Source organism: Macaca nemestrina, chromosome 18, assembly GCF_043159975.1.
Source record: "Macaca nemestrina isolate mMacNem1 chromosome 18, mMacNem.hap1, whole genome shotgun sequence".
NCBI lineage: Eukaryota > Metazoa > Chordata > Mammalia > Primates > Cercopithecidae > Macaca > Macaca nemestrina.
In genome coordinates this window covers 15,528,909-15,545,548 of record NC_092142.1, presented here as the reverse complement: position 1 = coordinate 15,545,548, position 16,640 = coordinate 15,528,909, and the positions used below count along the sequence as shown (strand labels likewise).

At 46.9% G+C, this 16,640-nt stretch overlaps 1 protein-coding gene across 1 annotated transcript in view; it reads right to left on the bottom strand.

The window, feature by feature from the left end:
* The window catches only part of BMERB1 (bMERB domain containing 1), a 168,889-nt gene that overhangs the window by 10,271 nt on the left and 141,978 nt on the right, over positions 1 to 16,640 (bottom strand). Inside the window, exon 3 of the mRNA XM_011717390.3 lies at positions 9,581 to 9,654. Coding sequence (XP_011715692.2) covers positions 9,581 to 9,654 — 74 coding nt within the window. The remainder of the gene's footprint in view (positions 1 to 9,580; positions 9,655 to 16,640) is intronic.

Below are 16,640 nucleotides of genomic sequence, written 5' to 3'. Positions count from 1 at the left end.
TTTAATGAAAAGCAGCCCCCAAATCTTTTTTTTTTTTTTTTCTAGCAAGGAGCAGCCGGTAAAATTGAGCTGTAAACATAGTCAACGGAGCTGGAAGCTTACACGGGTGAATGCTGGCGGCGGTGCCCATACGAAAAGGCTACCTGGTCTAGGTACATTCAAAATGGCGGCTCCATGCTCCCTTCTCTTTGCCAGGCACGTGTACAGTAAGGAGACAATGTGGAGCCGCCCAAGTGGAAAGTCCATTTGCATAATAAGATTAGGGTGGGGTAGCCAGCCTTCCCCACGTGCTATGTAAATATCACACCTGCTCCAGCCAATCTGTGGGCCCTACGTAAATCAGACACCACCTCCTCAAGCTTGTCTATAAAATTTGGTGCACTCCGCCACAGGCCGGAATTCCCATTCAGGGGCCTCACTGGAGAGACAGAGAAAGCTGTTCTCCTTTCTCTTTCTTTTGTCTATTAAACCTCTACTCCTAAACTAACTCCTCGTGTGTGTCCGTGTCCCTAATCTTCTTGGAGAGAGACGACGAAACTTGGGTATTTACCCCAACGACGCTGCTTCACTAACACTACCAGAAGCTAGGAAGAGGCAAAGGAGTCTCCTCTAGAACCTTAGGAGGGATCATGGCCCTGTTGACACCTCGATTTTGGATGTCTGGCCTCCAGAACTGAAAGAGCATACATCCAGAACCGAGACAGAACACATTTCTGTTGTTTAAGCTATCCAGTGTGCACCAATTTGTTAGGCAGCTCTAGGAAATGAATGCAGTGCCCTAGGGCTTCAGGAAACTCCACTCTCCTTCCAGTAATTGCCTGTTTTGTGCTTACATAAACTTGGATGGGCTTCTGTACCTTTCAACGAGCCTATTCCTTGGAGAGCTGTGAAATGAGAGAGTGGAACAAGCCTGGTGGTTCCTAACCCTCACTGCTCATCACAATCAAGTGCTAAGCTTTAAAAATTACCAATGCTCAACGGGCGCGGTGGCTCATGCCTGTAATCCCAGCACTTTGGGAGGGTGAGGCGGGCAGATCACCTGAGCTCAGGAGTTCAAGACCAGCCTAGTCAACATGGCGAAACACTGTCTCTACTAAAAATACAAAAATTAGCCAGACATGAGGCCAGGCCCAGTGGCTCACACCTATAATCCCAGCACTATGGGAGGCCGAGGCAGGCGGATCACGAGGTCAGGAGAGCGAGACTATCCTGGCTAACACGGTGAAACCCTGTCTCTACTAAAAATACAAAAATAAAAAGATAAATAGCGGGCATGGTGGCGGGCGCCTGTAGTCCCAGCTACTCGGGAGGCTGAGGCAGGAGAATGGCGTGAACCCGGGAGGCGCAGCTTGCAGTGAGCCGAGATTGCGCCACTGCACTCCAGCCTGGGTGACAGAGCGAGACTCCCTCTCAAAAAAAAAAAAAAAAAAAAAAAAATTAGCCAGGCATGGTGGTGGTGCACACTTGTAGTCCCAGCTACTCAGGAGGTTGAGGCAGTAGAATCACTTGAACCCAGGAGGTGGAATTTGCAGTGAGCCGAGATCTTATCACTGCCCTCCAGCCTGGGTGACAGAGCAAGACTCTGTCTCAAAAAAAAAAAAAAAAAAAAAAAAAAAAATTACTAATGCTGAGAGGGAGCGGGTGAGGCAGGAGAATAGTCTGGAGGCAGGGAACCCAGGGCCAGCTTCTTAGAACTAAATCAAAAGAAAAACCCCAATTTTCCACACCTAAGTAATGAAAGGACTGGAGGCTACTGCCTTTGCAAACCCCCCTCCTTTTCTGTGTGGCAGATGAAAAATTGAAAGTATCTCCGGTTACAGAAAGCTACTGCAAAAGCTTTCTGCAACCAATCAGACTAATTGTGAGCCACTACTTCACTTACATTGGGTGTATGCCAAGTAACCAATGGAAAACCTCTAGAGGGTATTTAAACCTCAGAAAATTCTGTAATGCGGCTCTGGAGCCCCTATGCTCAGGCACACTCCCACCCTGTGGAATGTACTTTCATTTTCAATAAATCTCTGTTTTTGTTGTTTCATTCTTTCCTCGCTTTTTTTTTGTGCATTTTGTCCAATTCTTTGTTCAAAACACCAAGAACCCGGACACCCCCCAGTAATACAGGGACTCCCTTTTGGGGCCTGTGGGAGCCCCCTAACCCCAAGCATGGAAATAAAGGAAAATCTTGAGTCCCCTCAAAGGAAATTCTAGGCACCTAGCTAGCCTTGAAAAGTCAATAAGCAACTTATCAGCAAGAAGGTGATAGTAGCCTAAAACAATAGCCAAGGAAGTTAGAATCTGGAGATGTTTTGTTCTCTATAGAAACTAAAGATAAACATCTTAACATATGTGTCTGAATTGTTTTTCAGAAACCCAGGGCCCTACCAAATGGATCCGCTGGCATATAGATGTCAGATAAGGGAAGACTAAGGACTGAATTCTGACCATCTTTCCTTGTTCTAAATGTCTTCCAGAGAGGCCTGGAGGGAGTCACATCCACGGGCCAGGGTTGCCATTATTTTCTGCTGATCCCCGATTTTTACTATTTTTATTATTTATTTATTTATTTGAGGCAGAGTCTTGCTCTGTCACCCAGGCTGGAGTGCAGTGGCACAGTCTTGGCTCACTGCAACCTCCCTCTCCCTAATTCAAGTAATTCTCCTGCCTCAGCCTCCCGAGTAGCTGGAAGTACACGCAGGCACCACCAAGCCCGGCTAATTTTTGTAATTTTAGTAGAGACTGGGGTCTCGCCATGTTGGCCAGGCTGGTCTCGAACTCTTGGCCTCAAGCCGTCTGTCCATCTCGGCCTCCCAAGGTGCTGGGATTACATGCGTGAGCCACTGCGCCTGGCCTTGACTCCCGATTTTAAACAAAGCTTCTCTTCCTTAACCAATTGCAAATTAGAAAATCTTTCAATCTACCTATGACCTGTGAGCCCCAGCTTCAATGTATGTAGCCCCTTTAGGCCAAAATCAATGTGTAATCTCAATGTATTGCTTTACAATTTTGCCTGTAACTTCTGCTTGACTGAAATTTATCTCTGCCTTTAAAAACCCCCACTGAGCCGGGCGCTGTGGCTCACGCCTGTCATCCCAGCACTTTGGGAGGCCGAGGCGGGAGGATCACGAGGTCAGGAGATTGAGACCATCCTGGCTAACACTGTGAAACCCTGTCTCTACTGAAAAATACAAAACATTAGCCAGGCGTGGTGGCGTGCGCCTGTAGTCCCAGCTACTCGGGAGGCTGAGGCAGGAGAATGGCGTGAACCCGGGAGGCGGAGCTTGCAGTGAGCCGAGATCCCTCCACTGCACTCCAGCCTGAGCAACAGAGCGAGACTCCATCTCAAAAAAACAAAAACAAAAACAAAAAAACCCACTGAAATCGCCATTGCAAAATTATAACAGAGACAGTGAAAGAGATCTGACCTAATCAACTCCATCTTGCTTCTAACCTCCAAGCTGTCCTCGTTCATTCCCGGGCATAGGCTGAACTAACTTTGGGAGGAACTTAGTTTATCATTTAAAACAAAGACGATAACAGCCCTTTCCCAAAACAAACTCCATTCTTGCCTGGGAACTAGACTGCATTTGTAGGTGATATGGTTAGGCTTTGTGCCCCCACCCAAAACTCATCTTGAATTATAATCCCCATAGTCCCCACGTGTCAAAGGAGAGACCAGGTGGAGATGATTGAATCACGTGGGCAGTTTCCCGATGCTGTTCTCGTGATAGTGAGTGAGTTCCCATGAGATCTGATGGTTTTATAAGGGTTGGGTAGTTCCTCCTGTGTTCATTCTCCTTCCTGCCACCTTGTGAAGAAAGTGTCTTGCTTCTCCTTCACTTTCCACTCTGATTGTAAGTTTCCTGAGGCTTCCCCAGCCATGCCGAACTGTGAATCAATGAAACCTCTTTCCTTTATACCCAGTCTCGGGCAGTTCTTTACGGCAGTGTGAAAATGGACTTAACAAATTAACCGCAAGATTAGAAATTATGGTTTAGGAGTCATGCAGCTGGAGGCTACAAGATGCTGACCCTCCCCAAATTACTCCTGAAGATAACACCACTATTGTAAAACCTAACATCAGCACTTGAGATATTTTGCAGACCCTGCCCTTGACAGGTCAGCAGGCACCACCCAGATTGATGAACTAGCTCATTCGATCTTGTGGCCCCCACCCAGGAACTGACTCAGTGCAAGAGGACAGCTTCGGCTCCCTATGATTTCATCTCCGACCCAACCAATCAGCACTCCATACTCACTGCCCCCCCACCGCCATCCACTCAATCATCTTTAAAAACTCTGATCCTGGAATGCTCAGGGAGAATGATTTGAGTAATAAGAAAACTCCAGTCTCCCTCACAGCCGGCTCTGCATGAATTACTTTATTGTAATTCCCCAGTCTTGATAAATCGGCTTTGTCTAGGCAGAGGGCAAGGTGAACTGCTGGACAGTTACATTACCTATAAGCCATTGAGGAGGTCAGGCTTGGAGCATTAGCTGCCCAGTCCTCCTTGCTTGGAGCCTTGCAAACAAACTTCTTCCTTTTCACCACTGCAAAACATCTGGGGAGATAGCTGGTGTTACTGTGCCAGGTAAGTAGACCCTAGTTGTATTAGTCCATTTTCACGCTGCTGATAAAAACATACCCGAGACTCAGTAATTTATAAAGAAAAAGAGGTTTAATGGACTCACAGTTCCACGTGGCTGGGAAGGCCTCACAATCATGGCAGAAGAGCAAAAAGCACATCTTACATGGCAGCAGGCAAAGAGAAAATGAGAACCAAGTGAAAGGGGAAACCCCTTATAAAACCGTCAGATCTCGTGAGACTTACTACCAGGAGAACAGTATGGGGGAACCACCCCCATGATTCAGTCATCGCCCACCAGGTCCCTCCCACAACACATAGGGATCATGGGAGCTACAATTCAAGATAAGATTTGGATGGGGACACAGCCAAACCATGTCACTAGTTAAGTTCTATTACAATGCCAGAGTCCAAAGCCAACAATGCCAGATCAATTGCATTGGGGTTTCTAGTGGGTGGTGAATAGACTTTGGTACTTTTCTCTCATTCCTTTGTTGTTTTACGTTTGACATTTAACTTTCTTTTGGGAACAGCTTTATTGCAATATGATTCACATATCATGCAGTTCATCTGTTCCAAGTGTTTTTGCAGAGTTGTGCAACCATCACCAAATCCATTTTAGAACATTTTAATCACCCCCAAAAGAAACCCCATACCCACTAGCTGTCACTCTCTTTCAATTAGGAGAGTTTATTCACTCATTTAGTCTTAGGGCCTGCACAGTTCTGGGCACCTAGTAATGCTCATGAAAGCTAGAGGATTCAGTTCTACTGTCATGGTGCACACTACCTTTACAACACGACTGTGTCGAACACTCCTACACCTTGCCTTTGTTATTTATGGGATATTCACAACAACCATGTGGGGGTAGTAGTATTGGCCTCATTGTTCAAACAAGGAATTCAAGACTCAGAGAAATTAAGTCGTGAACTTTCACGAAGTTCACCCACCTGCTAAGGCCGAATTAAAACCCAGATTGCTGCACCCTAATGACTAAAATAGTAGTTCTTATGTGAAAGTGTCTGAGAAGGTCTCAATCAATCTGAAAGTTTATTTTCCCAAAGTCAAGGAGGCGCCTGGGAAAAAGAGACACAGGCAGCAGTAGGATCCCTGGCGTGTGCTTTTTCCTGCAGAGGATCTTAAGGACTTCAATATTTAAAGGGGAAAGAGAGGGCAGGAAGCGGAGGATTGCATTCTCTGGCCCTCAGTGAATCTGCATTTTACATAGGATAAAGGAAACGCGGAGTCCGGGTGGGCGAGGGACGATGATTTCTAGTCTTGTCTTTGTCCCCTACCTGTGAGGATAGGCTGTTAATTTACATTGACAGGGTGAGGGAGGCCCCGGGGAAGATAGGTGGCCTTCTATCTTGCAGCTATCTGTTTAGGAAAAAAGAAAGGCAGTTTTGGCTGGGCGCGGTGGCTCACGTCTGTAATCCCAGCACTTTGGGAGGCCGAGGCGGGCAGATCACGAGGTCAGGATATCGAGACCGTCCTGGCTAACACGGTGAAACCCCATCTCTAGTAAAAATACAAAAAATTAGCCGGGCGTGGTGGCGGGCGCCTACAGGCTCCCAGCTACTCGGGAGGCTGAGGCAGGAGAATGGCATGAACTCAGGAGGCAGAGTTTGCAGTGAGCAGAGATCGCGCCACTGTATTCCAGCCCGGGCGACAGAGCGAGACTCTGTCTCAAAAAAAAAAAAGGCAGGTTTTTGTATGACTCATAGTTCCCAAGCTTAACCTTTCCTTTTGGTATAGTGAATTTGGGGTCCTGGGACTTTATTTTCCTTTCACAGGGCAATGTTGCATGCCCCCCTGACCTAACTTGGGGTACATTGAGCAACATTTGTACATCTTTAGACATTTTTGGTTGTCACTGTCAGAAGGGTTTGAACTAGAGCGACTCCATCTTGAATAGGGGCTGGGTAAAATGAGGCTGAGACCTACTGGGCTGCATGCCCAGCAAGTTAGGCATTCTAAGTCACAGGATGAGATAGGAGGCCGGCACAAGATACAGGTCACAAAGACCTTCCTGACAAAACAGCATCAGTAGAGAAGCCTGCCAAATCCCACCAAAACCAAGATAGCCATGAAAGTGACCTCTGGTCGTCCTCACTACTCATTACAGGCTAATTATAATGTATTAGCATGCAAAAAGTCACTCCCACCAGCGCCATGACAGTTTACCCATGGCAACGTCAGGAAGTTACCGTATATGGTCTAAAAAGGGGAGGAGCCCTCAGTTCTGGGACTTGCCCACCCCTTTCCCAGAAAACTCATGAATCATCCACCCCTTGTTTAGCATATAATAAATAACTATAGTATAATCAATCAAGCAGCCCAAGCTGCCACTCTGCCTGTGAAGTAGCCATTCTTTTATTCCTTTGCTTTCTTAATAAACTTGCTTTCACTTTCGGACTCACCCTAAATTCTTTCTTGCTCTTGGTCCAAGAACTTTGGGGTCTGGATCAGGATCGCTTTCTGGTAACATCACCAAAGCGGGGTAGTGGGCATGTAGGTTGTGCTAATGGCCTGCAGTGGGTAGAGGCCAGGGATGAAACTCAACATCCCACAAGACACAACACAGAGCCCTGTACACCCAACAAAAAATGATCAACCCCAAAGGAAGATATTAACATTTAGCAACCCCAAATGTCAATAGTTGAAGGTTGGGAAACGCTGCTTTAAGGCTCTTCATGCTGCACTTGTAGCTCAGGAATAACTGCCACTTATGGGCACCCACTGTGTGCTGGGCCCAGTCTCTTTCTACTAACTTGGGGGCTCCTTGAGAGTGGAGAACCGTTCTCTGTTCATCACTGCATGTCTGGCACCTAGGTTCAGGGCTTCCTGCAGAATGGCCTCTTGGGACATACTTATTGAACTGACAGGATGGCAAAAACATTCAAGTCAAGGGCAATGGTGGGTGCTTATCTGGCCTGTTTGAAAATGCCTTTGCAAAAATGATAACAGTGAGAAAATTAGGACAGTGAAGGGGACCTGATCTAACCAACCCCCATCTTGCCTTTAACCTTCAAACTGTCCTTAATCATTCCCAGGCTTAGGCCACGCTGGCTTTGGAAGACATTTAGTTTATAGTTTAAATGATTATAATCCTTCCCCCCAACTAAACTGCCTTTGTAAAGCTAATAAAAGGCCCCCATGTTAGAAGGATGGGAGGAGGTTAATTCCGCTAAGGCGTAGACATAAATGACTACAGCCATTATTCCAGAGGTCACAAGATTCGCAACTTCCCCAATTACTCCTGCAGATAACATCACAACTGCAGAACCTAAGATCAGCCTTTTGAGATATCTTTTTAGGTTTTGCATTTCTGATGAATGATGATCCACCTGGACCTGCCACCCAGAAGTGGACTTAGCACCCTTGAGAACCATTTTCACACCCCTATGATTGCATCCCCAACCAATCAGCAGCACCCTTTCTGATATAGTTTGGATGTGTGTCTCCACCCAAATCTCATATTGAAATGTAATCCCCAGTGTTGGAGGCGTGGCCTGATGAGAGGTGATTGGATCATGATGGAGGTTTCTCATGATGGTTTAGCACCATCCTCCTTGGTACTGTCCTCGCGATAGTGAGTGAGTTCTCATGAGATTTGGTCATTTAAAACTGTGTGGCACCTCCCCCCTCACTTTCTTGCTCCTGCTCTGGGCACGTGACATGTCTGCTCCCTTGTCTTCAGCCATGATTATAAGTTTCCTGAGGCTTTCCAGCAGCTGAGCAGACACCAGCACCGTGCTTCTGGTACAGCCTGCAGAACTGTGAGCCAACTAAACTTACTTTCTTTATAAATTACTTAGGTATTTCTTTCTTTCTTTTTTGAGTCGGAGTCTTGCTCTGTCACCCAGGCTGAGTGCAGTGGTGTGATCTCACCTCACTGCAACCTCCACCTCCTGGGTTCAAGCAATTCTCCCACCTCAACCTCCTGAGTAGCTGGAATTACAGGCACCTGCCACCACCCCTGGCTAATTTTCATATTTTCAGTAGAGGTGGGGTTTCACCATGTTTGTCAGGCTATTCTCAAACTCCTGACCTCAAGTGATCTGCCTGCCTTGGCCTCCCAAAGTGCTGGGATTACAGGCATGAGCCACCGCACCCGGCCTGGGACTAGTCTTCTGATGAGGATAAGCCCTACAGAGGGCAACTGACCCAGCCTGATGGGCAAGGGAAAATTCTTTGGAGAAGACGCCAAATAAGTCAGGCATTAATAACTACCAAATCTGGGGTGACTCCAAAGTTCAAGTTTGTACCCACTTCATCTGTTCCCAAGTAGGATCATAATGGTCATAATTGCTAATATTTACTGGACTCTCAAGGCCAAACATCAAGCTAAGCACTTAGTTTGCATTATCTCATTAATTTTTATGATATTTAATTTAATTTAATTATATGTTTTTTGAGACAGTGTCTCGCTGTATTGCCCAGGCTGGAGTGCAGTGGCACAATCTCAGCTCACTGCAACCTCCACCTCCCGAGTTCAAGTGATTCTCCAGCCTCAGCCTCCCGGCTAGCTGGGCTTACAGGTGCCCGCCACCACACCCAGCTAATTTTTGTATTTTTAGTAGAGATGGGATTTTGCCGTGTTGGCCCGGCTGGCCTGAAACTCCTGACATTAAGTGAGCCACCCACCTCAGCCTCCCAAAGTGCTGGGATTACAGGCGTGAGCCACCGTGTCCGGCCTCTTTATGATATTGACACTCAATGAATTAGGTCCTCTTACTATTACTACCCAATATTCAGAGGAGGAGAAATTGAGTCTCAGAGAAGTACAGTGACTTGCCCAAGGACAAGAAGGTGACCAGAATTCACTAGGACTCGAACCCAGGTTTGCCTGACTCGAAGTCGTGTTTGACACATGCAGTCAGGGAGCACTGCATTGCAAGAATGAGACTCTGTCTTCCAGACCCAAGGGTACAGATGGGCCAGGTTGGGGGCCCCCCAGCATCTGCTTAGCACAGGGTGAAGTTGCAAATGGTTACCTGGGATGGCGACCAACTTCTGCAGCTCCTGCTTCAAGTCCATGATGTCCTTGCAGAGCTGGATGTCATCCATCCTGGGGAAACAGGACACCACCAACAGCAGGTTACATCAGCAGAGCATCACACCCTGAGCATCACCCGGTTAACACAAAGAAGCTGATAAAGGTGGGTTATCTTTTGAAGAGGCCATACATGCTCATGAGGTTTTCCCTCAAAAGGAAAAAGCCAAACACTGCTCAATTTTCCCACCACCTGGAAATGATCAATCATTGTTTTTTGTTTGTTTGTTTGTTTGAGACAGAGTCTCGCTCTGTTGCCCAGGCTGGAATGCAGTGGCATGATCTCGGCTCACCGCAACCTCTGCCTTCCAGGTTCAAACGATTCTCCTGCCTCAGTCTCCCAAGTAGCTGGGATTATAGGTGCCTGCCACCATGCCCAGCTAATTTTTTTTTTTTTGTATTTTTAGTAGTATTTTTAGTAGAAACGGGGTTTCACCATGTTGGCCAGGCTGGTCTTGAACTCCTGGCCTCAAGTGATCTGCCCACCTCTGCCTCCCAAAGTGCTGAGATTACAGGCATGAGCCACCGTGCCTGGCCATCAGTCACTGTTAATAACACCTCGATAGAGCTCCTTCCAGCCTTCGTGTGCCTGGCTTTGGTTTGCTTATATGAGTGGGTTCATGTGGCATATTCAGTTTTGTTTTTCAGCTAATGTTTACATTTTTTAAACATTACAGAAATTGACAACATAGAGGAAAGTCTCCCTCTGTCCTTCAGAGAGAATCATTGTCAACAGTTTAGTATGTATTCCTCTGGATTTTTAAAAACATTGTTTTTCTCACGCCTGTAATCCCAGCACTTTGGGAGGCTGAGACGGGCAGATCACGTGGTCAGGAGATCGAGACCATCTTGGCTAACACGGCGAAACCCCATCTCTACTAAAAATACAAAAAAAATTAGCCAGGTGTGGTGGCGGGCGCCTGTAGTCCCAGCTACTTGGGAGGCTGAGGCGGGAGAATGGTGTGAACCCGGGAGGCGGAGCTTGCAGTGAGCCAAGATCGCGCCACTGCACTCTAGCCTGGGGAACAGAGCAAGGCTCCGTCTCAAAAAACAAACAAACAAACAAACAAAAAAAAACCAAAAACATTATTTTATTCTGCAAATGTTTAAATTTTTTTTTTTTTTATTTTTGGAGATAGAGTGTCACTATGTTGCCCAGGATGGAGTGTAGTGGCATGATCACAGCATACTGCAAACTTGAACTCCTGGGCTCAAGGGGTCCTTCCACCTCTGCACAACCCCTCCCAACCCCGGCCCCATGCCAAGCAGCTGGGACTACAGGCTAATTTCTAAACAGTTTTTTTTTTTGTAGAGACAGGGACCTAGCTATGTTGCCCAGGCTGGCCTTGGATTCCTGGCTTCAAGCAATCCTACCACCTCAGCCTCTCAAAATGCTGGGATATAGGTATGAGCCACTGCATCCAAACTCCTCCAGATTTTAAAAAAATGCATATGCTTATAATATCATATATGACACCACTGTTATTGTACAAAAATTTTTTTGCAATTTGCTTCGTTCAATTTAATAATCTTTAATAGTCTTGAGCAGCTTTCCTTATCGGTATATGCAAATCTCCACATTTTCAGTAGCTGCATAGTACACCATTATGTTGATGTACAGTGATGTCTTTTATTTTTAAAATTTATCTTTATTTTTTTTAGACAGAGTCTCACTGTATCACGAAGGCTGGAGTGCAGTGGTGCGATCTTGGCTCACCGCAACCTCCGCCTCCCAGGTTCAAGTGATTCTCTGGCTTCAGCCTCCAGAGTAGCTGGGATTACAGGCATGAGCCACTGCACTCGACTGATAATACGGTGATCTATTTAACTATAATTTATTTAACTATTCCCCTATTCATAGACATCTGAGTTGTTTCCTAATACATTTCTAGGATAGATTCCTGAAATGCAATTGCTGGGTCTAGTGACATGAACATTTACATTGTAGTAGGAATTTCCAAATTGCCCTCCAGAGAGACTGGGCATGAGATTCTCAACAGTGTGGCGGTGGGGGGACAGTGGGTGCTGGCTCCTGTCGTCTCAGTATTTGGGTTGCTTTTGCAACCCAGTTTTACACTACACATTATAGTTTTGCATTACACATTATGGTTTTGTGTGTGTGCCACAAAAATGAACTCGTCTTTCAATTACAATATTTGTAATGGCTGTCTGCAATTTCACAAATGAGATTCATCGGGATTGTGCTAATTACGCCCTCCTCTTGATTACTAAGGCTGGCTTTTCAGGTTTGAGCAACTTTGGCCACTGTAGGATGAACATCAATTCCTCTAAGGCTTTTTCTCCATGCTGGATTATTTGGGGTTTACATTCTCAGAAGTGGAACCACTGTGTACAAAGGGCTTGAGATTTCCATGGCTAGGGAGATGTATCTTCAAAGCGCGTGATATATAGGTTCACATTCACTCTGCATGTCTTTGTCTTTGTTGTTCTTGTTGTTTTGGGTTTTTTTTTTGAGACAGGGTCCTGTTCTATCGCCCAAGGCACAATCATAGCTCATTGCAGCCCTGAACTCCTGGGCTCAAGTGATCTTCCCACCTCAGCCTCCGAAGTAGCTGGCACTACAGCTGTGCAGCCACCATGCCCAGCTCATTCTTTTTTTAATTTTTAAACTTCATAGAGATGGAGTCTTGCTGTTCACCAGGTCGGTCTTGAACTCTTGGCCTCAAGTGATCCTCCCGTCTTGGCTTTCCAAAGTGCTGGGATTACAGGCGTGAGCCACTGCACCTAGCCTGCACGTCTTTATTGAACATCTACTGTGTTGGGCACTGTCGTCATCTCTGAGGCTTGCAGCAGCAAAGAAGACCAAGCCCTCACGAAGATGACATTTTGCTAGCAGAGACAGAAGCTAAACACAAATACAATATTTCAGATGTTACCAAGAAGACTGAAGCAGGTAAGGGATGTAGTGGGTCAGCTTGGAGCCAATATCTTACTTTGCTCCTGACAACTATCCTAGGAAAAGCCAGAGGACAGAAATCATATTTTCATTTACTCATGCGGAAACAAGTAAAGAGGCTCAACTGAGTACACACAGCTCATAGGGGCAGGACCAGAACTAGAAATCGACCTTTCAGAGTCTGAGTCCACTGATCTTTCTGCCTCATTCCTCAGCGTCTCCATCAAGGGCTGGGGCTGCTGACTCCTTTTGGCAGTGCCATCTGTAGACCAGCATGGGGCCCTGTCTTAGTCTGTTGAGTGTTGCTATCAAGGAATGCCTGTGGCTGGTACTTTACAAAGACAAGAGGTTTATTTGGCTCACAAATCTGCTGGCTGGAAGATGGGACATCTGGCGTGGGCCTCAGGCTGGCTACATTCATAGAAGGTGAAAGGGAGCTCATGTGTGCAGAGGTCACCGGGCAAGATGGGAAGCAAGAGAGAGCGGGAGGTGCCAGGCTTTTTTTGACAACCAGCTGTCAAGGATCTAAAAGAGCAAGAACTTTCTCACTCCCACCTCCCAGGGAGAGCTTAATCTGTTCATGGGGGATCCGCCCCCGTGACCTAAACACCTCCCACTGGCCCCTATGATAGAGTTTAGATCTGTGTCCCCGCCCAAATCTCATGTCGAATCGTAATCCCCAGTGTTGGAGGAGGGGCCTGGGGGAAGGTGATTGGATCATGGGGACGGATATCTCCCTTGTTGTTCTCGTGATAGTGAGTTCTCACGAGATCTGGTTGTTTAAGTGTGTGTGGCACCTCCCGCTTTGCTCTCTTCCTCCTCCAGCCGTGTAAGACTTCCCTACTTCCCCTTCGCCTTCTACCGTGATTGTAAGTTTCCTGAGACTTCCCCAGCCATGCTTCCTGTACAGCCAGTGGAACTGCAAGTCAATTAAACTTCTTTTCTGTATAAATTACCCGATCTCAGGTAGTTTAAAAAATTTTTTCCTTAAAATAGAGATAAAGTTACACCATATTGTCCAAGCTGGTTGCCAACTCCTTGGGTCAAGCAATCCACCCACTTCAGCCTCCCAAAGTGCTGGGATTACAGGCGTGAGCCACCGCACCCGGCCTCAGGTAGTTCTTTATAGAAATGCAAGAACAGGCCAGGCGTGGTGGCTCACGCCTGTAATCCCAGCACTTTGGGAGGCCGAGACGGGCGGATCACGAGGTCAGGAGATCGAGACCATCCTGGCTAACACGGTGAAACCCCGTCTCTACTAAAAAATACAAAAAACTAGCCGGGCGAGGTGGCGGGCGCCTGTAGTCCCAGCTACTCGGGAGGCTGAGGCAGGAGAATGGCGTGAACCCGGGAGGCGGAGCTTGCAGTGAGCTGAGATCCGGCCACCGCACTCCAGCCTGGGTGACAGAGCGAGACTCCGTCTCAAAAAAAAAAAAAAAAAAAAAGAAATGCAAGAACAGACTAATTTCAACATGAGATTTGGAGGAGACAAACATACAAACCACAGCAGGACCCCTTGCCTTTTGCCACTCAAGAATAACTCATGCTGTCCATTCTAATCTCAGCATCCTTGTTTCAGGACAAGAGCCAGGAATGCCTTGCTTCAGCCTGCATCTCTTGTTGCCAGAGGCATGCCAAGCATTTTTCAAGCCCTGCTCTGGAATGTCCTAGCAGGTGACAGCTGCCTCGAATCAGTGTGGACTTGCCGGGAGGGCACAGACTGTTCCTGTGGGTTTCTATCAGTGATCGTTCAACTGGAGGGACTCCGGATGCTTTTGCAGAGATCAGGCTACATCAGGGCAATCTTGGTCCCCAGGAACATTTGGCAATGCCTGGAGACATATTTGGTTATTATAATTGAGTGTGTGTTCGGGAGGGGTGTGATTGCTACTGGCATCTAGTGCGTAGAGACCAGGGACACTGCTAAACATCCTACTGTGCACAGAACAGCTCCCACAACAGACAGCGAGCCAGCCACCATGTCAATCACACTGAAGTTGAGGAATCTTGGATTCTAACCACAGAATTATCAAATTATTGATAATTTTTGAGAGGTAAGAGAGGAGAAGATGGAGAAAAGGCAAAAGGAGAGACAGGTAGTGATTAGGAGGCAGAGTTTTGGCACCAAACAACTCTGGCTCAAAGGGGCCACGGTGCAGTGACTTCCTTCTCTGCCTCACTTACCTAACTCATTTTTAATTATTTCTTTCTTTATCATTTTTTTTTTTTTTTTTTTTTTGAGACGGAGTCTCAAAAAAACTCAGGCTGGAGTGCAGCGGCCGGATCTCAGCTCACTGCAAGCTCCGCCTCCCGGATTTACGCCATTCTCCTGCCTCAGCCTCAGGAGTAGCTGGGACTACAGGTGCCCGCCACCTCGCCTGGCTAGTTTTTTGTATTTTTAGTAGAGACAGGTTTCACCATGTTAGCCAGGACGGTCTCGATCTCCTGACCTCGTGATCCACCCGTCTCAGCCTTATTTATTTATTTATTTATTTATTTTTTGAAACAACAGTTTTGCTCTTGTTGCCCAGGCTGGAGTGCAATGGTGCAATCTTGGCTCATTGCAACCTCTGCCTCCCAGGTTCAAGTGATTATCCTGCCTAAGCCTTCCAAGTAGCTGAGATTACAGGCATGCACCACCAGGCCCAGCTAATTTATTTACTTATTTTTTTGGACGGGATTTCACCATGTTGGTCAGACTGGTCTCGAACTCCTGACCGCAGGTGATCCACTCGCCTCAGCCTTCCAAAGTGCTGGGATGACAGGCGTAAGCCATCGCACCTGGCCATCATGTTTTAAATAGGAATGATAGCAGTACTATTTGCTGGGATTATTATGCACGTCAAGCATTGAGCACAGTGCCTGGGACCTACACAGTCAAATGCCCAAATAAATGCTATCTACTATTATTATGTTGTTTAGAGATAGGGTCTGGCTCTATCACCCAGGCTGGAGTTCAGCAGCGCAATCATAGCTCCCTGCAGCTTCAAACTCCAGGGCTCAAAGGATTTGCCTGCCTCAGCCTTCCAAGTAGCTAGAACTTCAGGCATATGTCCCTACACTCAGCTAATTTTTAAATTTTTTGTAGAGACAGAATCTTGCTATATTGGCCAAGATGGTCTTGAACTCCTAGGCTTAAGCGATACTCCCACCTCAGCCTCCCAAAGCCCTGGGATTATAGGCATGAGGCACCACCCTTGGCCTTTACTATTATTACCATTAGCTGTGAGAAAGAAGCAGAGAATGGCTGGGTGCAGTGGCTCACACCTGTAATCCCAGCACTTTGGGAGGCCAAGGTGGAAGGATCACTTGAAGTCAGGAGTTCAAGACCAACCTGGCCAACATGGTGAAACCCTTTCTCTACTAAAAATATAAAAATTAGCCGAGCGTGGTGGTGCACGCCTGTAATCCCCACTTCTCAGGAGGCTGAGGCAGGAGAATTGCTTGAACCCGGGAGGCAGAGGTTGCAGTGAGCCAAGATCATGCCACTGCACTCCAGCCTGGGCAACAGAGTGAGACTTCATCTAAAAAAAAAAAAAAAGACCAGGTGCGGTGGCTCACATGCCTATAATCCCAGTACTTTGGGAGGCCGAGGCGGCCAGGTCACAAGGCCTTGATCAAGAGATCAAGACCATCCTGGCCAACTTGGTGAAATCCCGTCTCTATTAAAAATACAAAAATTAGCTGGGCGTGGTTGGTAGTGGGCGCCTGTAATCCCAGCTACTCAGGAGGCTGAGGCAGGAGAATACTTGAACCTGGGAGGCAGAAGTTGCAGTGAGCCGAGATTGTGCCACTGCACTTCAGCCTGACTCCATCTCAAAAAAAAAAAAAAACAACAACAACAACAACAACAACAACAAAAGAAGCAGAGAAAAAGGAAAAGAGAAAATGATGTAGAAGCACTATTTCTGAGGAATGGAGCTAACATGTAAAACCTTTTTAAAAATAACTTTCGGCCGGGCGCGGTGGCTCACGCCTGTAATCCCAGCACTTTGGGAGGCCGAGGCGGGCGGATCACAAGGTCAGGAGATCGAGACCACGGTGAAACCCCGTCTCTACTAAAAATACAAAAAATTAGCCGGGC